Source organism: Oenanthe melanoleuca, chromosome 2 (assembly GCF_029582105.1).
Source record: "Oenanthe melanoleuca isolate GR-GAL-2019-014 chromosome 2, OMel1.0, whole genome shotgun sequence".
NCBI lineage: Eukaryota > Metazoa > Chordata > Aves > Passeriformes > Muscicapidae > Oenanthe > Oenanthe melanoleuca.
Genome location: NC_079335.1, coordinates 99,544,994 through 99,572,877, shown reverse-complemented (window position 1 = coordinate 99,572,877; position 27,884 = coordinate 99,544,994). Strand labels below are relative to the sequence as shown.

At 36.8% G+C, this 27,884-nt stretch overlaps 1 protein-coding gene across 1 annotated transcript in view; it reads right to left on the bottom strand.

Moving 5' to 3' along the window:
* Positions 1 to 27,884, bottom strand: part of CNTNAP2 (contactin associated protein 2) — a 1,042,550-nt gene that overhangs the window by 341,893 nt on the left and 672,773 nt on the right. Inside the window, exon 11 of the mRNA XM_056484872.1 lies at positions 17,902 to 18,008. Coding sequence (XP_056340847.1) covers positions 17,902 to 18,008 — 107 coding nt within the window. The remainder of the gene's footprint in view (positions 1 to 17,901; positions 18,009 to 27,884) is intronic.

The following is a 27,884-nucleotide window of genomic DNA, read 5'->3' as shown; positions in this document are numbered from 1 at the left end:
TATCTTGAAAATATTTACTAAACTAATAACCTCCTTTAAATAAAAAGTGGCAGTGAAGAATAAAGATAAAATCCTAACTTGAAAAAAAATAACTTATCTTGCAACCCCACCAGTAGTTTTTCATGTTAAATCTATGGTGGACTCTTAGAGAGAGCAAGTTCTGCATGACCAGAAGGTGGATCACCATAAGCCACACACTAAATACCAGGTACTTGCAGCTAGGATGCCCCTGTAAAATTAGGTTACCTAGATAAGGAAAACCACAGGAAGAAGCACTTTCAGCAAAATACAGGGCTCTAGTAGGACAAAGCTGTAAGACCTTCAAGGCTGCTGGCCCTCACAGTGCAGGAAGCAGCTGTGGCTGCTCTCAGTGTGCTCACCTGGACAGGCCAGAGCAGTAGGAATATGCCAACATATCTGGCTGGCTGCAATACTGAATTTTTGTGCCCAGTCTGTGAGCATTTGGAAACTACTCCTGGATTTGTCAGCAACTGCAATGAAGTTTGTGTCCAGGAAGAAGACTTCTCAATGAGCTGCAGCTTTATGCTCATCCTAAATACAGTGTATACATAAACTGCACATAAAAAGATTAATTTTGACATCTGAAATGGATCAACTGTGATGCCTAAGGGAATTTTAGAAATATCTTTCTGAAGAAATACAACTATTCTAGATGCAGTTACAGTTCATTCAGTTACAATCAAATGACATTCCAGGTGAAAAACAAGGTTTAAGGAAGTGTCCAAATGTGACATACCCCTTCCAATGCAATCTCATCTCATTTATTAAAGACAGTGGAAAACAGAAAATCTGCCTTTTGGGACTTCATGCATAACTGAAAATATGAGTAAACTAAAAGCTCTAAAGCCCTGAATGTAATATTTAAAACTTGTGTGCTCATGATACATCTGCAAGAAAACGAATTTACTCTGTTCTTAAAGAAATGTTGCTATACATGAACAGCCACTTAGCAAAAACAGCAATTTTTTCATACAAGTGCCATTAGGCAATCGGTAAATTTCACTGTATATGAGAGAACTGGAGAAAATGAGAAGGTATCATAAACAAATCCACTGAATCACAGGTGCGTATGACATGGCCCATGCTTTAGCCACTGATTTTTCCACTTGTAGCAAAACTCAGATCAGGCACTATTTTTCAGCCATAACTAGGTTGCCTCCTCAGCCAGAAGTTGAACTGAGCTACAGCAATCCCAGAAGTACAAGCAAAAACAACTCCTGGCATCTTTATATACCTGCCCAGTGAGTGTTTTCTCGGTTACCATAATTTTAGGGCCCCTTGGTTTACTCTCACAGTTAGTTACAACAAGCAAACATTCTAAGAGCTCAAAGTTTCATCCTTTCACTGTAATCACATGACATTAGCAAGAGTCTTTTCCACACCACACATCTAGTTTATTCACGACAGTTCAAATACAAAGTTAACCTAAAGCCCAAGGCTTCAATTCTGTTACCCCCAACATCCCATTAAATAAATATTACATCATTCTACAAGATTATTCCTGGAAATGGTAGTTAAATTACTCAAATTATTTGAGGAAATAAGTGCTGAGATAAAAAGCAGAATCATTTTGTGGTCATAATTAGCAACAACAGAATCACATGGCTGTGGTGAACCTCAAAGATAATCTAATCCACTTCCCAGAAAATCTCAATTACATCCATGTATCATTCCTGACATAGTCTGATTTAAAATGATGTAAATTCCTTGATACATCAAGGCAGCCTAGAGCTCCAATAGCTCTTCAGTATCAGCATTTGTTCCACTCTACACTGTGGGACTGCTCTGCTGCGACTTAAATTCATCATTTGTCTTTCTATTCACAATGAATTTGGAGGATAAGTTATTGCACTCCTCCTTGCAACCATCTTTTGTCTGTTTGCAGACACAAATCTCTTCTCTGCATTGAAACAGCCAAGTTTGTTCATTTTCATCACTGGTTGCATTTTTTAGGTGCTATATTATTCTCTCTCTTCTCTGGATTTTCCAATTTTTTCAGGAAGCTTAGCATATGAAAACGGAAAATGGCCAGCACAGCCAGATTAATTTGCACATTCCACAAGTTTTACTTCTGTTAATTCACCCCTAAACCATGTTTTCTCTATTCACAGAATCATAACCAATGAACTAAAAGGCAAATCAGCCATTGATAACCACTGCTTCTACAAAACGAAATAAAAAATGATACACAAGCCAGCAGTTTTCCTCAACTATTGCTTCTACAATTGCTTAATCCCTGCCCAAGCATAGTCCTTCCCAATGCTCAGTAGCTTTGCAACTCAAAGGAAAAACAGTCTTATATTTTGCATATGTACATAATAGCATATACATAATATTATACTCATATGAATCACAGAAATAAACTATAGAAATAAAAATTGTTACAAAAATAGGCAGCACAATCAATTTTTTTTATATTTAATAGAGAGTGTTAACCAACAGAGGCTATTTTAGTGCTTTTTTATCTGAACTACTGTTCATTTCTGTCCATGGTTGCACGGGCTGCCATGCCCCTAAAACTTTCCAAAAACAAAGTTCCTTTGTGACTGAGCATAAGCCTTCTTCACAGTGCCATTGATCTAAGCTTCAGCCTTCTAAAAGCTTCTGTATCTTCCTCACATGCTCCCTCTGCCTGCTACTGTGAGCTAATGAACTTATAAAGTGTTCTCACCATTAGCACAATATCCAAATATGCCCCATAGAAACAGAAATGAAATTAAAAGCAGTAAAATAAAAACAAGATATATGGAAATTTGCAGTATTTGTGTTAAGTTTACTCTAGGCTCAGTTATGTCAGTGATAAACATGACAATTATCATTGTGGTAAAAAAGGGAACAAAATAGAGGCTTTGCTATCAGAGTGAGAAAGAAAGCACAAGTTTATTTGCCACTGGGATAACAAGGAAAATTACTGCTATAGGGGTGAAAACTGCAATTTGAGCTACTACAAAGTAGCTCAACCCATGCATTTGCTATGAATACAGAAAAAGGCAACCCATTAATGGAAAAATGAAAGATGCTTCTGTTTGTCTCTCAATTTTGTTCTTTGCTTTGGGCTGGGAGAGGTGGGGGAAGAGAGAAATTAATTTAAATACAAGTGGCTGAACCAAAATGGATTTTTAAACAAATTTAGCAGTGATTTTAAATTACAAGCCATAGATTAAACAATTAGCATCTTTGTAATAGTGTCAGCCTACAGACATCACAAGAAAGTATAATTAGACACTAATTTTTAACAAGGTGCTTTTGTGAATTAAGTCATCCAAGGATACACAAACACAAAACCCACAAGCAAAAAGAAAAAAACCAAAACAATAAAAAACCAAACAAACAAACAAAAAAAAAAACCCCAAAAAAACCAAATATGGGTTTTTGGACTGAACAAAACACTGCTCAGGATAGAAATGGCACAATTTCTTTCTTTTTAAATCTGGATAGTGTTTCACATTTGTGGAGCTATAATTCATTCCTGGGCCCTGCATCTGAGAGGGAAGATTGTCAGAGAAACTCAGATATTCACCATACTTGTTCTGGTCTTACACTGGGCCCAGCCACAGAAAGCATCAGAGCTGCCTGGAGCTTGTTTGAGTCTTCTCTAGCTAGGAGGTAACAGGAACACTGACAATACCATCTTCTTCCCTTCTTCCTCCTATCCCTTCTCTTCCATGCAAAAGGCTTCAAGGTTGGTATAAAAACAAATTTTGAAAAATCCATACCCTTAAGGAAAAAGTATGTGTTCTACTACAATTCTTGCTTACTTTGTATTACCAGAGCAATGAAAGGAGAAGACACAAGAGCCAAACCTTGGCTTTTCTATCTGTGTAATACAAATCCTTGGTTACTCCTTCAGTGAACACAGACACACAAGTGAAAACCTCAGCAAATAACACCAGGGCCAAAGCAGGGGAGATAACTCCAGTAAAGTCAGGTCAAAGATACAGATTATCTGGAACCTTATTTTAATACGAGATATCTGTAAGTGGCTACAAATAGCAAAGACACTGAATAAACCAAAGTATTCTCCCTCACCAAGTATATACTGGTTCTTTCCTGCCATGGATATCAGGGCATTTTACCTCTCTTCAGATCTGAATATCCTAATCAATGTTAAACAATGCTCAGATGAACATGGAGATATTCTCATCACCCAGCTTTGAAAGAGACTGTAGTGTCAGTTTTTATTTGTTCACCAATATTAGTGTTCCCAAAATCCATTACCCACATGTTCATTTATAGCACTGTAATCCAGTTTTGCTTTTTTTTTTTTTTTACCAGCCTCGACAGTTGTAATTGCCACCATTTCCTGCTCCTTTCCTTCCTTTTCCCCACCCCAGATCCCTAAATGTTTTTGTATCTGTCCTAACCAGCAATCCTGGGAAGGAAATTATGGTACCTTTCTTGGCTGTATTTACTGAATACAAGATATTGAGGGAAACTACATGTTAATGGAAAAAAAAAAATCCCAAACCAAGTAATAACTGGTAGAATAAAATTTCTTAAAATCTCAGTTTAAAAGCTTATATTTGACAAAAAACCCAAACACTAAACCACAGCACAGTAGTTTGCTTACAAAACCACTGCTATGCACAAGGATTGACACACATCTAACCAAATAGTGGGTTTTCCAGAGGAGCTGAGCACCTATTTCCACGAACAGAAAAGAACTATAGCATTATGAAAACAAATCCTCACATCAGCATTTACATTATCTCAATCAAAATGTCCTCTATCAACATGACACCAATTTAGAAGGAATGCATGTTTGTCATTTCCATGAATCACTAAGCAACTTGCACTGACAACAGAATTCAACCTTTTTAATGGACATAAAAATATCAACAGAAACATCTGCTCCACGTTCCCTTTTTTTCATGTTTTCCCTTCCACGCTTTCAAATGAGAATGACTGTGTCCTGGCAACCTCCTAAAAAACACTTTTACATCTTTTTCACATAATGGATGAGCTGTGAAATTAGTAAGATGTTAGATGGGTACCTTGGGGGCTGCCCTGTTTGGCAAACTCTATTTTGTCAGTATCTGTTTCAATAGCAGCACTGTAGAGTATTAATTTAGACTATTTACTGAGGGGATGAGAATATAGAGAGAGTGTCAGGTTCTGAGAAAAAATGACTGCCTGCACACCTACAAAGGAGCTCAGAGAACCAATGGCAGGGCAGAAATCGGAATAAAATCCTGCCAGGGAGCTCCCAGGCCCACCACAGGAGCCATCAAACCATTCAAGCCCATCTGACTCAAATCAAGGATGTGCACAAGTAATAACCAACCTGTCTGGGGCTGTCACAGCACAGCCTCAGCTCCAGTGTGTGGGTATGCAGCCCATCACCCCCATCACCATGAGCCACTCGTAGCAGCTCTCCCCAAAACCTTTCACACCAAGGGAGTTTCTGCCTTGGAGGGTGACACTTCACGGGATGCATGGTAAATGTAGCTCAGGATTGCACAAGACTTATAGGATGTTTAGGGATGGAACTAAAGGGAGGAAAAAGCAGAGGGCTAGCCATTTTGGAGGAGGAAAAAGGTACAGAAAAAAAAAAAAAGAGAGGAGTAGGTAAAAATGGTGGTGTGGTAAATATGCTTGCCTAGTTGCATCCTGCATCTGATCAGCACAGTCTATTCCACTTTCTTGCTAAATTCCTTTCCAAATCTTTCCTGGGCATTGCGCTCCTGTGTGCACACGTGTGAGTAGGCTGTGAAGACTGAATGAGGAGGAAAATAATCAGAGCAATGACTAGAGAAAGAATGACGAAAGGAGGAAAGAAATTGTTGAGGTTGATAGGAAAGTACAAAGAAATTGAGAAACCTTAAAATGGGGGAAACAGAAGAGGGCTTGAAAAGACGAGGCGAAGTTAAGAATCTCAGAAAGATGTGGTTCAGTTAGCCTGAGCACAAATCTGAGAAATGGAGTGATATTTGTAGTGCTCTGAAGTAGCAGTGGAAAATATTTTTTTAAAAAGGTAGCCACAAACAACACATTGTGTTTTCCTCTCTGCTTTAGAACATCTATTAGTGCCTTCTGAACCTAAAAGTATACTGAAAACATACCATGTAAAATACAGCAATCACAAGTATATTTAAACTTTTATACACAAGCGTTTAGGCCATTAAGGAAAAGGGATGGGATAAATTAGCTGGTGTAAAAGCTACATAGGGATACATGGGCTTAAAAAATTTGCTAGTTGAGAGTTAAAGAAAGACTGTGCTTCTTATAAAATAAAATTAATACTGCTTGATATACAGTTAAGTATGTGTAAGTAGTATAGTTAAGGCTTCTACTGAGAAAATGAGAAACTACAATCTAAGTCAACACATTTCAGTAGTTTAACTAATACTAGAAAACTGTATTTGCATTTATGAAAGAATAGCGATTTCCATGTTTTTGTAAAGTTATGTAAACATAGATGATTCCTCTGGCTTCACTAAAATATTTAAGAATTCCAATAACCTGTCATTACTTCTGCTAAGAGACTTGTCCAGCCAAGATAACTATTGGCTGTCCTACCTAAGGTGAAATTTTCAAGTGATAGTTATGGATCTTGACTGAGAATCTACTTTTGCTAATGGATTTTGGTCCTAAAACTTTCCCTGCTTTATCTCCCATTTAAATTACAGAACATTGGAAAGGAGAATAAAACCCGAAACCCCTCCAGACTAAAACGACAAAGGCATGACAGCTCTTACCCCTGAAGGAAGAGGGTTAACACAGACATTTTATTCCTATGGAAGGCATATACAGGTGCAATACATTTATGCTGCAGAAGAGTTAAAGAAATATTATAATGATGTTCAAGAAAGATGGTGTCCATAAACAAGAACCAAACTAACTCAGAACCCTCACCATCTGGAACACATATCATTCACATGGAAGTATCATAAGAGAACTGACAATATTAATTCTCCATGTTTATTTACTGCAGGAGCCATACACTCACTCTTATAAACATTGTTATACTAGTTATTAAGACAAAATATGGTGTAGATTGCACAAGAAATATCTCAGGGTTTCACTTCATTTAATGAAATTTTTTTCCCTCAATCCACAGTCCTATGAGATTGATCATGCAGCCTTTAACACATTGGAAAATACACTGTAAAGGTAGAATTTATCAATCTTCCTGCACTAGGTTATGTACATAAAAATGCTACAAGCCTGGATAATGTCTGGTGCATAGTGACTTTTAATAGCAGGCCTAATTATACCCATTATGTTCCTCTACTTGGAATTGTTAAAAAACTTTTTAAAGAACTATTTCATGTGGACAGATAAAAATGTCTGCATGCATAAGTGAAGAAATTCTCATTGCTTTGACTATGGTACATATTTAACAATTGATATTTGCATTAACTTCATTCTCTCACATCAGAGAAAACAGGATTAGAGTGACTTCAAAACATGTTTTTTCTGTCTAATGGCTGTCAATGGGATTTTAATATCAGCACCTTAAAGAACTTTAATTGCAAAAAAGCTTTAACAGTGAAGTATGCAATATGTTAGATTGTCTTAATGGAAAAGTTTAAGCTAATTAATTGTGAAGTCTTTATTTGCAAAGTTCTTTTCAGGCTATGAATTAATTCTGGCTTTGATTTTATGGTATAAATGAGGTGCTTTAAAGTTATCTATTGTTAATTACATGTTCTCTTTTAACTGTCCCTTGGAAACAAATTTGGTTGTGCATTGTAAATAACAATAGAGAACTGTTACTGTAGCCTGCAAAAATTCAATTAATACCCAAGTTTTCCCAAATGCAGCCTTCAGGAACGTTACTTAGGTAGTTTTACATGAGTTAGCTACAACTGAATTAAGAAAATGCTCTGAGTTAGACTGTGACTTCATACTGTTCTTCCACTTGACCCCACCTGGTAGAAATTCAGTTGCAAAACTGATGACATTTGATTCTAATGTAGAGCTATATATAAACAACTCAACTATAAAAGACAGCTGTTTGCTAGGGAAGGCAAGACCCTCCCTTGGACTCCCTATGAATTATTATAATTTTGAAATTAAGGGGCTCTCAAGGAAAGATATGAGGAGAGGAATAACAGTTCTTTACTAGTATGTATAACAAGGCAAACCAAACAACAACAACGATGGAATTAGTAACAAACAGAACCAGGGACCCGTGACAGCCTTCTCGGCCGAGGCAGGAAAGGAGGGAGGAGAGGCTTTGCTTCTCGAAGCCCTGGGGCGGTCGATCCCGGTGCCCCCGAAGGACTCTGAAGAGCACTAAGCTGGAATGGCAGGAATGAGTAAAAGATCCCGGGCTGGTGGAGGAGATGTATCCGAGAACTTTGCGGCAGTAGCTGGAACTGCGGGGATGTCCCGGCAGGGCAGGGGCTGTGGGGCTCCAGCGCAGAGAAACCCAGAGCGGCGCCGAAGGAGCGACGGCTGGCTCCGAGCAGGGCAGGGAGAGGCGGCACCCGGCACCCAAGGGCACCCAAGCAGATGGTCACAGGGCCCTCTTTTAGGGAGGAAAGCCTTAATAAGGTCCCAGGTCAGTGGTTGCTCATCCCACGGCAGAAGAAGACGCTCCGGGCTGGGTTATGGCAAATTCCTTTTCCCAAGCACCAGCAGCTCTGAGCGTCCCCTCTGAAGCCGCAGCGAGAGAACGAGCATTGCCCCCCGCCCTCCTTGTACCTGGCCCAGCCACCCCTTTGTTTTCTCAAATACCGTAAGTACCAGCAGTCAGCGTTTCCCAACAACTCATGGGAAAAATTCTAAAGGTAAGAAAGAACAAACGAAAAGAAAACCTAACCCCCAACACCTAAAACCCGAAGTCCAGTTTCAGCTCTTACAGTCTCTCTCAAACCTCACCCAGTAGTTATTTCCGGCTGATTTTTCAATTTCAGCATAATTACTGCTGGTTGATTATACATATTCTGCTTTGCATCCTAATGTTAATTTTCTCCACTTTACCTTCACCAAATACTACTGGTGCTAGTGCACATATTGGAACTGCAGCCCTTTCTGGCCTGAACACAGACTACATCCATTTACTTACAATAAAAATGCAGGTTGCTACCAATTTATTACACATTCTGCGTTTCATAAACACCTGGTGCAGAGCAACTCTGAGCTCGGCTGATAATAAATCAGTAGTAGAAGAACTATAGTTTATAACACTGAAACTAACAATAATCTGATTTTCAAACAAATACTGCAATTCAAAACCAAAAAACTGCAATATCCCCAAACCAAAAAAACAAGCAAATGAAAAACCATTATAAATCTTGTCTTTTTCAGTTTTGCAGGAATAGATGAAAAATGCAACAATTTTTGGCTTGTATGTTACACATAAAGAATTACTAAGGAAGACTAAACCAACAACTTCAGTCTTGTTCTAAAACTGTATTTTAATAAAAGAAGGTAATTTAATAGCCTTCTACATTTGAAAAGACTTGCATTATGTTAAATCCTTTGAAAACACATAATAAAATATGAATCCACAAGGAAAATTATAAATTATGTTGACAATTTCTTTGAAAAGCATTATTGAAAAAAAGATTAGCCTCCTTAGAAAGGTAGCACATTGACTATACGATCCTTTTAATAAATCACTGTAAACAAAAGTCTTTATAAACAGGCTTTGAGAATCTCTATTCTCAAAGGAAACAAGCATCTGAGAAATAAGGTTTTTATTTTGAATAAAGCAAAATAAGTAATCAAATTTGAACATTTGATTACTTCAGATACAGAGTGTGCAAGAGGAGGAGAAAAATAAACTGATAGCAACAAAACTGGCAGAGAACAGTCAGTAGTTGAAAGTGCTTTCTCAGGATACTATGAGCAGAAGATAAAAAAAAACTCTTTCTAGAGATTCCAGAAATTTTAGCTTATTTTTCACCCCCTATTTCTGCAAGATCAGCATTGCTCACACATCTGTACTGCTAAGGTTGAATGTGGAATTATTCACCTCCTGGAAACTACCTTACTTAGATTCTGGTCTCAAGCAAGTCTTAATTCAGGGACTCAAAGGAGCAATTCAAAAAACCGTAGGCTTCACCAGGGAGACCCAAACATCAGCACCTAGTACAAAACAGTTGTTAATATCAGTCCTAGAAGAGCTGATAACCCTTTTCCCATCACTGTACCCAGTGTTAGTTTCACAAATATTTCCTCTAGCCCCAGCCTCCTCAAATGAAGCAGCTCTGTCAAAATAATTCTTGTCATTTCTCTAACCTCACTTTCCTCAGAGTAACTTCACAGTTCACCTCCCTACAAAACTCCTCATTCCCATTAGTGCATCCCACAGCTCCTGTCCTCCCTCAGCCCAAATGAGGCAAATTATGCCAAACACATGAGGAAGGTGGGGGGGTGGGGAATGGGTGCAACTCAGATTTTGCCCTACTGAAAGCTCCTCTTTCATGTTTTTAAAAGAAAGCAGTTTTATTTTATTATTTTATTATTTTTCCTTCTTCCTTTCACATAACTCAAGCACTCTATCTACCATGAACAAGTCTAATCAGCACTGCATGCCTTAAATGTCAGCTTTCCACAGCAGAAGCTCAACCCAGAATGGTCTGTTTTGTTTCATATGTTTGTATGTTTTTGTTCTGTTCCATGCTGTCTGGTGTTGTCTTTCTACAAGTTTACTAAGGGAAATAATTCATTTGCTGCTGGGAAATCGTTCAGGCTTGTGTGATCTGTTCGGACATATGGATGCAGGACTTCTGCTAAATCTCACTAAAATCTGATACTTGCAAGTCTGTAGCATATATCACTATTGGACAAAAGGTCCAATTCTGGAATCCAAGATTTGTTTACACAAAATGTTGCTAAACTAAATGACTAAAACATAAAGCTTCACTGGCAAAGATTCAGAAATGCCAAGGTGATAGTTTGTAACAGCCCTGCACATAAATGCCCACAGAACAAATGAAGAGGATACAGTTTTACACCAAATACTCAAAATATAAGGCATTTCTGACTAGGCTGCATCTTCCACTTCCAGTGTATTAAAAAGCAAGATTTTTCCTGTATTTAGATCAGAACATCCTTTCATAAGAATATCTTATGTATCACAGTTTCTGACCACAGAAGTACTTATTGTATTTTTCCTGATAAAATAATGCTTTAATATGCTTGTGAAACTGCAAGGCATCTGCTTTTTCTAATAAATCAGTTTGCTATCACAAAGATAACAATGTTATTCTCATAATTCCTCCACCCTCCAGTGAAATGGATACTCATGCTCTTCTTGTGCATGACTAGAAAAATCATGGAGTTTTTTTTCTTTTCCCTGAAATAAATTTCAGTGCATTGTTTTGCCAAATTGTGTATTTATTTTTTCGCTATTTCCCAAACTGCTGATAGGAGAACACCACTGCCATGATCAGCTTTCCCATCTAGACTCCAGGGTTCTGGTTGCAAAAAACAGGTAAATCAGGTATTAACCAACTAACTAATGGAAAACTTGCTGAAGATCAGAGCCTATGCAGAAGTAAATTTGTATTGATGACTATTAATTTTGGCAATAGCCAGCAATAAGAATTATCACAGCTTCTACAATGTTTCTTACTCGAAGGGTATTCCTAGAAAATATGAAACTCAGTATTATATCAATATTTTGTTTTTGGGGGTTAGTCAATATTCCTTGGAAAATCATCAATGCCCATTCGACTCCAGTGACATTTAATGTACCTATCATTTAAAAAGAAGTTTTGTTCATCATTAACTTTGATTTATACCCCAAAATATAGGGTAACATTTAATCCTAACAAGCTGTGAGAAGACAGAGAATTCAGAAGTCAAGTTCCCTTACATGGAAACTAAGAATCACTACATTGTTTCCAATATTCTTTTTGAAAAAACTTACAGCAAACCACCAGTCAAAAATGTAAAAATTCTGTATGTGTTTTCTCAGCAAATTGCATTCTCTGTATATATATGGTGCCTCTTCTTGGGACAGGAGTATGTAAGGCTGTATTTCTCCTACTGTCTTACAGAACTAAGAGTCAACAGATGATCTGGATGCTACTCCCTCCTATGGACTAACTAACTGAAGGTTTTCTTAAAAACCTGATATTCTTGAAGGAATCTGTACAGTGGTAAAAGCAAGGACAGTGTTTGAAGGTGAAATACAAGAAAAATAACTTGAACAAGAGGAACATGTCTTTCATAACAGAATGCTCTAGAAAGATCTTATAGCAACTTCCAGTCCCCAAAGGAGCCTACAAGGAAGCTGGAGAGGGACTTTTTACAAAAGCATGTAGTATTAAGAAAAGGGGGAATGGTTTTAAACTGAAAGAGGGCAGGCTTAGATTGGATATTAAGAAATTCTCTCCTGTGAGGGTTGTGAGATACTGGAACAGCTTGCCCAGAGAAGCTGTGGATGTCCCATCCCTGCAGGTGCTCAAGACCTGGCTGGAAGGGGCTCTGAGTAACTTGGTCAAGTGAAAGGTGGCCTTGTCCATGGCACAGGAATTGGAACTAGATGATCTTTATGGTCTCTTCCAACTGTACTGGGTTTAGTGCTGACCAAATACCAGTGCACCTACTAGAAATTATTTACTCATTTCCTGCTGTGAAATACGCATCAGGAGAAAGAGGGAAAAACAGGCTCAAAACTTTAAAGGCTATAAAGAAAAACTTTATGAACAAAATTAAAAGAAAAATCAAGAATAAACCTTTAGAGCATTTGTCCTCCCCCCACACCCTCTTTTCCTTCCCACTGACAACGTAAAGATACAAAACCTGGAAATTTCAGTCAGTTTACCACCTCTAAAATAATCTTTCTTCAGTCTACTTAGGGAGAAGAGTCTCTCTTGCCATGCCATAGAGATTTTTTTACATGAACCAGTTCTCTCATGGCTTTTAATTTCCAGGAATAGCACCGACCCGGAAATCTGCAACCGTGAAGTCCCTCCCATGTTTTGCAGTCTTTCCACAGCTGCATTCGTGGGCCACGTCAACTTACTGGGGTACTATTAAAAATAAAAAAAAAAATTAAAAAAAAAAATTTAAAAAAAAATTCAGTCTAAGATTAAGGTATCTCCTCAATCGCCTCTCATCTAGAATTTGACTCCTCCTTTACTGACCTCAGAGTCCCATGTTGTTGTCTCTATGTGTCTTCACCTTTTCTTCTTCCTGATTGAGGAGAGAATTTGTGATTTTGGATTTATTTGTTCTCAAGCTTTATCAATTGAAAGTTTTTATATCTGCAGCACTAAAAGGTTGATCTCGTCCAGGCTCTGCAGTCGAGGACTTGCTGTGTCTCTTGCTGCTGGCCACGCGGTCCCTGCTGGTGAGTGACTCTGGCTTCCCGCGCCATCCCTGTGCTTTTCCTTCATGCAGGGGAAAGAAATGAAACTGCTGCTGCTTTTGTCCTTCTGTCCCCATCACGGCTGGCTAAGAGCAGCTGAGCAGAGTTCAATGTGAATCACGCTGAGATAGCTGGAGCCATGTGAAGCTGTCTCCGGCCAGTTTTTGGCCGTGCATCTTAGCCGTGCTGTGGCCACTCCCGGCTCTGGTCCTCGCTGCATGGCTGCTCCCGGCGCCGATACAGCCTCGGGCTGATACGGCCCAGCGGCACCGCTGAAAAAAAGGACTGGCGGGCTCGGCCGGGGAAGGGGGCTCGGCCGGGGAAGGGGGCTCGGCCGGGGAAGGGGGCCCGGCCGCCTGCCCGAACGGGACCCGGCAGGATTCCCGGGAAGGGGCCAGCGCCACAGCGGAGCTCCAGCCCGGCCCGGCCCGGCCGCGAGGGGAACCAGCCCACAGTCACCCGTTCAAGGCCAGAAACCAAGAGAGCCTTCCCAACCTTTGTCTTTAAATGTGCTCTTCCACAGGGGCGTAACTAGCTCTTTTGAGAGGTTTAACCGGGTCAGCCTTCCAAACTAGGCAGCTCACGGGTCCCGCCCAGGCCCCACAGGCGGTGGACTCCCTCCCCAACCAAAAACCAAACTTAGGATAAACCACGACACCAAGTCAAACCATTCTATGATTCTATGACCATTAACAATTATCTTTTAAGATAATTGAATATTGAATATTTTCGTTACTGAAAGTCATTAGGAGAAGGCAAATATCATCAAATAAGGTGCTTCTAGCTTTTTCCTAAATCTAATGAAATTTATACAGGAAGTGGAAGGTAGATACATCAGCATCATGGTAAACTCTGTGAGTCCTTTCTTGGTTTTATCTTAAATGCAGATTCCAGAGAAAGTGTGCTTTGATCTATATTATAAAAAATCTCAGAAAACAAAGCTTGAATGATCATTAGTTATGCCAACATACCATTTTAAAAATTATACCACCCTGTTTTAAAGAAGCTATAAACATCAGGAAGACTATTGGAACGTAAAACTAGATGAATAAACTGGTGCAAACTGATTGAGATGAGAAATAATCAGGAAAATGAGCTCCTGTTCTCAAAGGTTTCAGGAACAATTTACTAATAAACTCTAGAAAAGTATCAATTTAAGAACTCTGCATGAGAAGGCCAGCCTTGTGTAGGCTGCAAAAGTTAATTAGTCAGGGCTTAAAATATAGATAATAAAATAAAGCTAGTAAAGATGATACTTGCTGTTAATTATTACTCAAATATTTTTAAAAATAATTTTGTAAATTTTGTATTACTTTAAATCATTATTTTTGAGTAAATATATTCATTTATCTTTCAGTCTTGCCTAATGGTAAAATCAGTGCTCCAGTCTGATATTTGCCAGGCCACAGCACTTTATTGGGCATGAATATCCCTTAGCTGAAAGAAATCTGGTACATTCCTAGGGTATTTTACAAGCAATGTGAAGTACAACATTTCAGTACTTTTGGTTAATTTGCCATTGGGCTCCGGAGACCCAGCTGTACCTGAAGGAAACAAATTATCATTTCCTCTAAATGGCAGTTTAAGCCACTGAGAAATATCAAGATAGTGGACCCAGAGCTTGGAGATTCTGATATATCTCTGAAGGCGAAGAACCTTCTTGTAAGAGTGTCATGTTCTAAAAAGGAAATTATTTCATAATCTTACCACAGAAAAGAAGTGTAATTGATTTACACAGTTTGAGAAATAGTAAGAATTAAAGTTTTTAATTCAGATTTATTTATTTAGAACTTTTCTTTCTCTAGCTATTTATTTCTGGTTTATAGTCCCTACTGTATCTCAGCTGCAGAATCCATATTTCTCCATATCTCTAGACTAACTGTTGTTTTCACTATCATACGATATATTATGGCCAGACCTGTGTGAAACAAAGTCATTTTGATTCATAAGGTTTTCATGCAAACCTTTTTCTCTGTTTCACTTCAAGGAGTTCATCCATTGAGTTTGTCTTTGAGTTTCAACTTCAAAGGAACTTAAAACTGCAATCTGAAACCCAGTCAATGCTGCAAAGCTTTGCCTTGTTTCAGGTCAAAAGCTCAGGAAAGTGTTGAATTACCTGACCAAAGCAAAATCAATTCACTGAAAAAACCTTTTCAGTAGCACAGAATTATCTTGTTCTTTTTAGTTCAGCATAACTCAAACTCATTAAAATCATCAACTACAGAGTTACAATCCCCACTAACATATTCTTGACTCCAACCCCTTTGAGAAATGCTCTTATACGCCCCACAAAATCATACACTGAGTAAAGAAAAACATGTTTTACTGTGGCATATAATACAATTTGTAAAATAATATTATCTTTAAGTAAAATGGTACTAAACAAGTGCTATCTGCACTTAAACACTTTCCAGCTCCACAGAATCACAACATCTGCTATATTTTTCATGCAATCTGCAATGCTGTTTAAAATTGCTTCCAGCTATTTTTATACTATGAAACAGTTATGGTTCCAACTTCCCTCCTTCCCCAGCATATATTTTATCCTGCTACTGCTACCAACTTTAGAATTCAAAAGCAAAAGGCAGCTCACTAAGTGTGTCTGAATATACACACACTCACTGCACAAGTAGGGTCAACATCAGCACAGCAAAGCTCAGGTCCCAGACCTCAGGACAGCATGACTACAACCTCTGGCAAGCTTCAACAAATCCCCTCATTATTTGCAGCTGTATCTGGAACACACTACTGTAAAAGCTGACAGCTACTACCTGCTCAATAAAGGAAGAGTTAAGGTTATCTCAGTCTGCATTCTTGATGCTGGAATTTTTTTTTTTATTTTTTTCTCATATTTATGCCATTAACTTCGATACTTTAGAAAGGCATAGGATTTCACACATTCTGACAGGATATCTATCAAGTGAATAACTTTCTGCTCAACCTTGTTTTGTAAGAAAGAAGACTTCTAAAGTATTGCAGCACAAGGTAAAAACAAAAATTATGTTCTTTAAATGAAAAAAGTATCAAAACTAAAGCTTACACATCTAAGTTAGAAACTTTGCCTGGACTAGAAAAGTAAAAGCTCTTGAACAATGTGTCTCCAAATGACCTGGAGAGTATATGTAATCCCATACACTTTATCCATTCCAAAAAGACAGGACAATATACTCCAAATCCCTCTTTTGGTACTGCAGTTCAGCAATGACTTTCACTTGCCTTATTGCATTGTTTTATCTGGAAAAGGCAGGTGAAAATCTTATTAAGAAAAATGTCACATCTCCTTGGATTATTATTTCTTCCCTTTGTAATAAACGTGATTTCAGAAATGTGATGGCATCCCTTTGTCCTTGCTACTTCTGTTTGGAACTTGAAAGCTTAACTATGTTCAGCTATGTCTTAAAAGCTGATCTGCACACCACAAAGGAGCACAGACAGACATGAATTCTGTGTTTTCTTTCCTAAAATTAGACACAACCATGTTATCACTGTGCACATTCCCTCTTGGTGGAAAAAGGACTGCCATGCAATCTCTCCCACAGGCATTGGTACCTTAAATATTTCTCTTTAATCAAAATTAATTTGCTATTTAACTCTTACACTTTACAGATTCAATAGCCAGATCACAGAGAACTTTGCCATTCAATGTATTAATAGGTATTACATAAAATATATCCCCTCTTACATTTATATAATCTTTAACCATAAATTAGGTTTTGGTTTTAATCCAGACAACTGTGAATGGTCAAAAATTTTCTCATTGGTTTGGGGTTTTTGGTTAAAATTGAAAAAATCTGCAATTATCTTTGTAAAGTTATGCATAGCTGTATTTAAGGTAAATAGTAAAGTAATATAAACTTGTATCTTTATAATCCTGGCTTCAATTTCAACTCATCACCTGTTCAAAAGCATTTTTACTCTCTTCTCAGTATTTGGAGATTGCTGGCAAAAGAAAGAAGTGAACAAAAGTAAGGACTGGATACATTTTCTCTGTGTCCTAGGTTTTTTTGCAGATGCAAATCCCACTTTTTTAGCAAATCAGGGGAGGAACAGAAGATGCATACCACTTACTCAGCATTCATTGTTCAGGACCTATAAAAAGGCAACAGTACCTTTCTTCATTCTGTGCTTTAATAGTGTAGGGCATGTGGAGCTCATAGGAAATATTCTTATTTCAAAAACTCATACCCACAGAGCAAATAATTAGATTTTAAGTTGGCTGACAATCAGTCTATGAACACACTTTGGGATTAGCAATCTGAACCAGCATCTCAAGCAGCAGTCAGCAGCTCTCCCCAACAGTTTAGGGCAGAGTCGCTGTTTCCATTTGAAACTGTATCTTGTGTGCAATTGCTGAGAATGTGTTTGCTCAGTACACCCAGCTGCTGTTGAACTGCTTCGGTGTGTAGTATGGTGCAGTACAGTGCTGCATAAATACATCATGATGCAGGTAATATAGAAGGTGATTAAGCTAACACCTTCTTTCAAAAGAGGTTTGAGGATCTTTAACAACCAGAAAGGAAGAATGACTTTGTTTATCTCAACCAAAAGACATTAAAAACTTTCCTATTCCACTTGAATTTTGAAACTGCAAAAAGTTAGCTTACAGTTATGGCAAGTGGCACCACTGTAATTAGTTCCATCGCAAGTGCACTTGAAGCTGTCCCACGTCTGGGTGCACTTTCCATCATGTTCACAGTGATTGGGCACACACCTGTCAGGATGAGATGCAAAGACAGAAAGAGAAACCAAAATGAGCATCAAGATTTACACAAAGCAAAATTTTGAGCTGTACAAGCAGTGTATCATGTCCTTGTCTAGTAATTAATCCTTGCTATTTTAGGCGTATTAACATAATTTATATCTGAACACACAACTGCATAAAAGATTCAAGGATTTGCTGAAGCCCTTTCACAAACAGTAAAAAAGCATATTAAAGGTGGAATAGATTCATCATCACAAATCAGGGTTCTAAGTAACATATGACTGGTACTCAGCTTTCAAACGAAAAGAGCATCACAAGCCACACCTCCTCCTGCTGTGCAGGTGGTGTCATGCCTCAAGGAGTCCAGACCCACAACTGACTGAACTTTCAAAACAAAATGCCCTTGGCTTGCTCTTCATCTTTCTGTTGCCAGCAATGGGATAAAAGGTTGCCTGCTGACTAGGATGGAAGGAAATTAGTAAAGCTGCATTACTAAAACTAACTATAGGCTTTGTTATAAAAGTTGTGTACGTTTTTCTCTTTACAGGGGTTTGTGGCAAGAGTTGTTCACCTTTCTCCCACATGCCTAATTTTCTTGTCCAGCTACACTGTTGCTGGAGAGTGGAAGGAATGCAAAAGAAAAAGTAGAACAGCAAAACCTCAAAGTTATAGCAGAACATATATTTATTGTTTGAAATATTATCTAAATGTGAATTCAAAGATTTGGCCAGATTCTTTCCTATCAAATATAGTAAAAAATGGGGATTTTAATTTACTTTCATCTCTGAAACTATTACACTTCTTTTCCTTCAAAGGGCTTTGAAATGCCATTTAAAAGATTTTTTTTTTTCCTTATTAAATTAGTAGAGGCTGTGCCTTTTTGATCAAAAAACAAAGAAGTTTTCCTTTCATTTTTCTGGACAAATCTGTACTTTTTTATTATTAAATTTTTAAAATTTAAAAATTAAAACTCAGTTACCCCCTATTAGACCAAGAGAATCTTTTCAGTAATGCATTAAAAAAATAAGTATTTTTATCTCCAAGATAAATCTGAAGTTTATCATATTCCTGTGACATTTAACAATACTCTCATAAACAACACCCAAGGAAAGCTTTGCTTTCCTATGTAGAAAGTCATTGAAACTGAAAGGATCTGGGTCATTCCTCTATAAGCTTATAGTCTCTTATTTCCTCAATTTCCTGTTAGCAGCATTGGCATGCATGTTAACAACCAAGAATAATTTGTGTCACAATATGCATTGGGGAATTAAATATTGTGTACTCTCATTTAGAATTTTTTTTGTTTTTGTTTTGTGCATGCCAGTACACGTACCTCAAAATATACAGGATATAGATGTCTTACATCCTGTATCAGCCTTTAGCGCTCAAGGCTACCCATTTTTTTCCAAAAAGATCAGAAAATACTGGTGCAGCTAAAAATAATTCTTAAAGAAATGCTCTTTTAAAGCAAGAAACAAAGCATTTAAAAATCTTTTCACAGTAAAATACAGTGAAACTACCTGAGGCAATTATCACAGCTGAATGAATTATGTCTTCAACATAGTTTAAATGAATTAATTTAGTTTTATAAGTGTGGCAAGCTAAATGAATAGATAGATTCTTCTTTTGATTACTTCTATTCAGTTGTGTTGTCAACACCACAGAGAAAAAATGAGAGCATATACCAGCACATTTCTAAACATACAAACAATTAACAGTTTACATGAATCCATAGCTCCTGGGTACAAGAGTAGGGAAAGCAAAGAGCAATGACATTTAAAAAATAATCTCATAAAAGTAACTTTTATTCCAGGCTGTAAATAACCACAAAAGTTCCTAAATCTGTATATGGTTTTGTATTTTTCCCAGCTTTTCAAAATAACTTCTTTTTAGGTATTTTCTTCTTCACTTAGCTTTGAACATACATTACTTGAAAAGTAATTTTCCAATGACCAAACATTTTTCTATGTGAATTTTACCAGCTACTTATATGAACTCTCATACATAATGCTTGCAACTAGTTTCACATTTTAGTGCAGTATAACTTACTTTTATTGCAACATAACTAGTAAAGAGACTTCATTACTGACTATATAACTGAGGTAAATGACTTAATCTTCAGAAAGATGAAAACTAGATATTTATCTGTATCATTTAATGGAGCGTATTAAGTCATAAAACTAGAGATATTCAGCAAACTCCTTGATGTTAATTTTATGATTCCAGTATGATGGTTGGATTAGCGTAATGGCTTTCAGTAGAAGGAAGTGGTTGGATCTGCATTTGTCTGATTTTTGCTGTACTAAAGATGATGCATTTAGAAAAACTGGAGTAAATAATATTAATAGTAGTGCACACTGAAGTTTAAATCAGACTATAGAATCATTTCCCTTCATCCTCCTTTCTGTTAGTTTATTTTATCAGATAGAATTATAAGACTTATTTTCTATTAAATCCATTAGCAAATTTCTGTAACATAGTCCCATGGTCAACTAACCATATTTTGGAACTTTACCGACTATAATAGAGTTTATAATAAATTCTAGATATCTATAATGTAGAAATTACAAAAAAACCCTAAAATACAACAAACCAAAAACCCTGTTAGAATTCAGTGAACAATATCATAAAGAACAATTTTTATCGCTATAAATTCCATTCTTTTTCAAATACATTTATTTCTACAGAATGACAATAATCTACTATTTTCAATATACAAACATCTTGCTAAGAAATTTGTGTTTTGAGCAGATACAATCATTTTGTTTATCTACCTTATGCACATCATTTAGTGGACACTCAAAATGTATACACTCAAAACCTCAAAAAATTCAATACAGATTATTTGTATGAAAAGATTATGTTTCCAAGCAATTCAGTTCTTTCTTCTCCTTTAGGAATAAGGCTTCCCACACAAAAAGGATTACATAAAAAGGAAAACAAACCAAACCAGGACTTCCCTTCTAAACAAGGCTCTGAAGTTAGAAATCATCACAAAACAAAACTGCAAGTAAGTTCCTCATCACCAAGATGTGTCTCCTTCCACTGTGGATCCCTGTATTTCAAGAACTTGCAAAATGTTGCAGACTCCATTTTGAGAACTTTCTTGTTTTATGTCTCCTTCTGAAAAGAAAGTCTAGAACTTCATCCCTTCAAGTATGATACAGTAGCTTTTAATTTCCACCCCAAAATTTATCCATAAGGAGTTTACAGATGCTGTTTGGTTCAGTATTTTATTTGGAAACTTTGATTTGTTTATCAAACAGTCTTTATTTTCCTTTTGGATTTACATTTCAATACTTTGCAGAGAGCAATCATAACTTCTTTTAGTTTGTAGTTTTGTGAGATGAAGTCTCCTGTTGGAAAAGTTATTTTCCACAGTTCTTCCTTGTAACTCTGATCCTGTTTGCACTTGCATTTTGCTGAGTGTTCTAGAGGAGGTCTTATCAGTATTTTGTGTTTTCAGAGTTGATCAAAATTTTTGGATTTTTTTACTGAAATTATTTTTATTGATATATAGCATTTTGCTGACTACCAAAGAATAGTGGCTCAAAGTCATCCTGAGATTGCTTAATGTGTTAAAGACCTTCACTAAATTCCCATCCTTCTTCTTTTCATCACTTCTAATCAATGACTTCCAATGCATATAGAAGATCTTACTACTGTTTTCAGCAGCATTACTTTGTACTTTAATTTGTGTCATTCAAATAATTCTGCTTTTTATCTAGACTGAAGCTGGATCATCAGCATGTTTCATCAAGATATTCCTAATTTTGAGCCAAGGTTGAAGCATTAAATAGGATTTTCTCTGGCACTGATCTCTGAGCAACTCTCATCTCCCAGCCAGCCATTTAGCCCATCAGTATAAATCGAGAGGCAATTCTATTTGACAGTTCACAACTTACTTTGCAATTCCTCTCTCAAACCCCATCTTTCCTGGTTTAGCCAATAATTTCCATCATTACAATATATAAAATATTTTATTGATGTCTGAATAGAACTATCACTATTCTCTTGTCTGAGACAAAAAGTACTGTTCTTTATCAGAGAAGGAGGTCAGGTTAATCCTGAACAATCCACTGTTGATAAACACCTGCTGCATTCTACTCTAACTTACATACTACTTGCAAATAATCCTTATTTTCCTCAAAAACATAATAAAACTGCCAAAGGCAGATTAGTAGGTGTCTGGTCATCTGAATTTCTCTATTTGTTAAATTACATCAGGTTAAATCTGTCATAATACAAAATAATGAATTTTAAAAATTTTTATTTGGCTTTTTAGTTGTTGTTGTTTGGTTGGTTTTGTTTGGTGCTTGTTAGGTTTGTTTGTTTTGATTTTTTGTTTTGTTTTTGTTTATTTGGAGGTTTTTTTTTTTGGTTTCATGTTTGATTTGTTCCACATGTGGTACAGTGATCCCAAATGAGCCAGACATACTATTGACAGCAAGAAAGAAAAAGAGAAGACAAAGAAAAGGTATCTCATAACCTTAGTATAAGCAGGAGAGTAATATCAGACCCATGGAGCAATCCTCACAGCCTATTCAGCAGAAATGAACAATAGGTGATTTTCAATTGCACAAGAAGTTCTTGGAAACAGGAAGGTTACAAACTGTTAGAAATGTCCACAGGGGAAGGGCAAAGATGCAAGGTTCATTAATGGTAGAAAGTATTTTCAGAAGTAACTCCACGTACATCAGGAATGACTTAAGTATGTTTGGGCCTGCCTGAAGGCAGCAGAATGAGCTCAGAGATCTCTCCAGACACCTTTCTAATCTGGATATTTTCATATTCCATAAGAAACAGAAAACATTTCTTTCAGTCTCTTTTTTCTCATTATGTAATTATGTTTTTTTAATGCTGTAAATGTGCCATTTATCCTCTGTAAGTCAACAGGTCACAGCCTCAGTCTTTTTAGAGGACCATGACCCTCAGGGCAGGGTTATTTAAAGCATTAACTAGCTTGCCTAGACACATTGTGCCCAAAGTGTATAGTATTTGACTCCAATTTTTAGGTTTAGAGATCATTTGAGCAAGAAGATAAAAAGTTATTTTGTGCAGAAAGGCAAATGTCCACATGACCACATGCAGACTGTTAAATAAAGTCTCTCAGTACTGAAGAACCATCTAAAATCTCACAATTATTCTGTAAAACACAGAGCTTTCCTTAATTTCCATGTCTTTTCCTTTCTGGCTTCCCTTTTACACTTCCTGCCGCTAGCATAAGTGCAAAATTCAGCTTGTGTTTAGATACAACCTAAACCAATGCTCTTTATATACACATTTGCAACAATCAAGCCAAGAAATCACCAAAACAAAACATTCACCTATGCAACTACTCCTCCACCTGAGAGGTCAAAAAGAACACACTCACACAACAAATTGTTTGACATGTACTGCCTGCAACTGTAGTAAAAAGAACTCAAATGCTACAGTGATAATGACAATGTGAGAATTTCTATCGAGCAGAAAAAAAATGTTAAATGCTTTTTACAAAGGAAAATAACCTAGGCTGAATTATGCTTAACATGAAATTGAAACTTTTCCTTCTCATTATCAAATCCCTGTCTAATCTTCCTCGTGCTCACACCTCACCTCTCATTTCTCTCCCAAATTGCTTTTGTTCTGCTTTTTTGTCCATTTCCCTGCCTCAGAACTAATCACAGTTTGTTTTGAGTGTTTTTCCAGTATTTGCCCACTAGTTGTCCTTTTTAACACCTCTGAACAAATCCTTCAAATCTGCATGTTTTTTAATAATGATTTTTCTTGCAAAGATCCTTCAAAATGCATGCTGCTGTCCTTTTGAGTGTGTTGTTCTGCCACCATCTTCCTTTATTCACACCAAAAAAAAAGACTATTAAGCATTATAAAAATTTAGAAGTATTTTACTCTTCAGGATCAGCTGACTGCTCAAGAAGTCCATCTATAGTTTACATCTATAAAGTAACATGCAAAGAAAATAATTTGTAGGAGCAATAATATTTTCAGCTGGTAACTTGAATCCCTAAAGGCCTGTTTGTTTATTTAAAAGCCAAACTGGTAACCAAATTACAAAAATATTCTAAACATATGTATCTGTTTGCAATGATGTTGCTCTTTAATGCAATAGGAGGCTTTGCACTTACCATCGTAAAAGTATATTGAAAATAAGACAATCCAATCACAGTGCTATTGCAGAGTCCTACTGTACCAACATTAGGTTCAAATTAACATTCCATGGAGAGTTCATGTTTTTCAGAGCATCCCAAATGAAAGTAAAGCCAGCTGATCTACCTGTGAGATTATTTCTTATTTCTTACAAAGTGACCTTGAGATTTTCAGCAATAGGATTTGGAACTCCTATGCAAGGCAACGCAAAGGGCAGATGGAGGGGACTGTAAAATTAACTTAGATTCACAATAATTCCCAAACTAGTTTAATTTTCTGCTCACTTCTAAGCTAATTGTGCACACATGCATATAATCAACAATGGCAGAACTAAATAAATCTGAACCAAGGAGTACCTATTATTTCTTTGTGTCTTACAGCAATACAAGGCCTTCATGATTCTTTAGTGGACATTATCAAAGTTGTCCTGTCACAAGATTAAAAAAAAAATGCTTAGCACTTTTAAAGACTGCAATTTACAAATAAAAAAATTATTGTAAAATATGAAATGACACTTGATTAAGAAAAGTTCGTCTATGCCATATTTCCAGTAAAGGTTGTCTGACAGTTTATTTTTGTGCTATCTTCAGATCTATAAGGTTCCATGCTAAACTGTTTGCATTAGAATGAATAATGGAGAACTTAATGGATAAAGTACCACAGTTAACTCATTTGGATTAAATGATCCTCTTGGATTTATGCAGTTTTTTTATTTTGTGCACAACAATGTAGAGATTATTTTTTCCTTTCTTTTCTACTGTTCTTAATTTTCAGATCTCTTCACAAATTAGTTCCTAAGAATTAAATCATGACGGTTCCACTTCAGCAACTGCAGGAGCTGAATAAGCCATTTTTCTGCATCTCTTGTAGACAGTTTCCTGTACCCTTTGTTATGCATAACCTAGGCTCTACGGTGTCTGATGGCTGAAAAGCTCCTTTTGTCCAGCTCTAAGTGTTGCCACTTCTGCTGAAGCAGAGGGGAGGATGAATCTACCGCAGCAGTTAACAAGAGGGAATTTCACAGCCCCGAATCCCTTCTGTCAGTTCATACCAATTGTTTCATGCCAACAGGAGACTAGGTCTGTTTGGAATTGAAGCAGGAGGAAATGGTGCATTCGGCAGCGCTTACTCCTCTGGAGTGGGGCAGGGCAGGGAGTGGGAACATCAGGATAAAGTGGGTGTAAATGGCCCATTGGCTACATCTAGTCCAACAGCTGCAAACTCGAGTGTGCTATGGTAGACTTACAGAGGTAGATGATAAACCCAGAAATTAATGCAATTAACTAATCAGGCAAGATAAAAACAACTTCTGTTGCACAATGTTTTAGTCAGAAAACTCGGGTTTAGGTGTTCAGCTGGTGTAAATGAGAACATTAGCGTCTATTTTAAGCCAGTTAAATGAGTTGAAACAAAAGAAGAATAAACTTTTATAAAAGGCCAGCTACAAAATATTATTTATCTCCTAGGGGTTTGTTTTTAACCTTTTCCACTACCTTGTGAAGACCTTTGCCTAGTCATTAACCAGGTTAAGGCTTTCTAGAACAGATGAAAGCTACTCTGTATACCAATTATTTGTGGACTGGTGTGCTTGAGTTTATTATTTGAATAAACATGCAGGAGTGGCAGTTATTCACTAACCTAACTGTGCCATGTTGGCACAGCTCAGACCTCTTGGGGATTTGAGAATAAGTGTTAAGCACTGAGACTATCCAGAAGAATCTCATGGGTTTTAATTACTAAGTTTCTGAAGACATTTTTAAAACTTTCCAAGTATTGCCCTGTTCAAAGTCTGACTGGATTAGTTTTGTATTCATCTAATCATCTCTCTTTTGCTACTTCAGATAGGCACAGTAGAACTGGTTGGGCTTGAGAACAAACCATAGAATAGATTCTTTGGTATCCAGTTAATTTTTTATTATTTCTTCTTTTTTTCAGCTTTAATTAAATACAGCTCCTGAGATTTTATGATGTCAACTTTATAATCCAAGTTAGACATTTGAAGAAAGTTGCTCTTATTTTTTAGTAGATTTTAATTATCAGAGCACGTGGACCAGTGAACAGCCTATATAATATAGAACAGTGACTACAATATTTCCTGCTAATAAACACAACTGATCATGCTTTGAATTACAACTACAGAATTTATGTTTTAAATGAGATTACTCCTAAATTTATATTTCGGGGATAAAAAAACTGGTAATTAGAAATCTTTATGTTTCTTCTCATAATGTAAAGAATTACTCAGTAATAAAGATGAATGTAATACTGATGATTTTGTATTAAAAGCCTCTTGCTGTGTCAATAAAACCTGGATGTGGACTGTCATAGCCTTTGTCTATGATACTTCTCCACTCCTTGGTGCACAGCATAGAGGACGTTTTATGTTGCATTATTTGTTTTGATGGTCTGCCTCAATCAGGGACAACAATGATTTCATGTTGATCTTCAAGTAGGTGACAAAAGTTTTGCTGCATCATATGCAAAAAGCACAACCCATTAAAGATTTATTGCTTGGCGAATGTAGAGCATATGAATCACCTTGATGGTCATGAAGCTATTAGATGCCACCAGCTACTATGTATAGTAGCCATCAGCTTCTATGTAAGACTGAGTACAGTCTTGGCTGAGCATCCTAATCTGGCTATGTCATTATGAGATGGAGTTGTATTTGTAACTGGTAGGTTTTGGATTGAACATATTGAAAGTCAGTGTCCCAATTGCTATGGCATTGTGGTTTAAAGGAAACTTGAGGTAAAGCACGATTTGGTACTACTTAAGTGATGTTGATCTTGCAAAGTGCACATTGTCTTAATGACTTTGTTTAAAAATACTAAACAATAGTGGCTGTCCTAAAAATAATCACTACAGCAAGTGGTCTTTTTACTTGCATGGTACGACTGACTTTTCATTTTGATTCTATTCATCTAAACCACCTTTTAAAAATAGTTACAATTACTATTGTTTTACTCTTTGCTATCATTACTAATAGGAGTCTGGCACCTTCACTGTGATAGAGACATCCTGGAAGCTTCCCTCAGGAACCATTTATCTTACAAATACCAATATGACGGTAAAGTTAAGACAAGTCTGAATGTCTTGACAGAAACCATGGATCTTGCATTACTATTCAGATTATAAACAGTTAATTCCAGTGTATTCTTCTAGTAACCATGTAATCAGAGGAGTATGTTCTGTAAGTGTTGCAGAAAACACTTTCTGTCTGAACAGTGAGGCAGGCTTTCCCCTTCAAAACAAAAACGTAGTCTTGGCAGTAAAGCAAGACACACAATCTATACAATAAAGCATGTGTGAGATGGAAGCAAATGTGAATTTTTTTCCTGAGGCATTTACTAATGACAACTTGCATAAATGCCGGCTTCATTATTAAATCTCTAGTATAAAAAAAAATATGTCAAAGGTACTAATTTCTCATGCCTCTGGGAGAAACTCAGATATTTTTTATTTCTTGGTAGAGTGAAAATAAACCAACTTTAGTTATCCCACTCTACTATAAGAGCTGAGGTCAGCATGCTTTTCTTGCAGTACATCCTTGCCAACTCCTAGTTTGCTCAATATTGGCAAGGACATATAGACTAGGTTCTCTGAGTCATTAATTTAAATTTGACTTGGATCAATCATGAATGAATCAGATGTAGACAGCATTCATATGTTATTTACTTCACGTGGAACACTCTCCCTGAGCTGACCCACAGAGTCACAAAGCTTAATTATATTTCA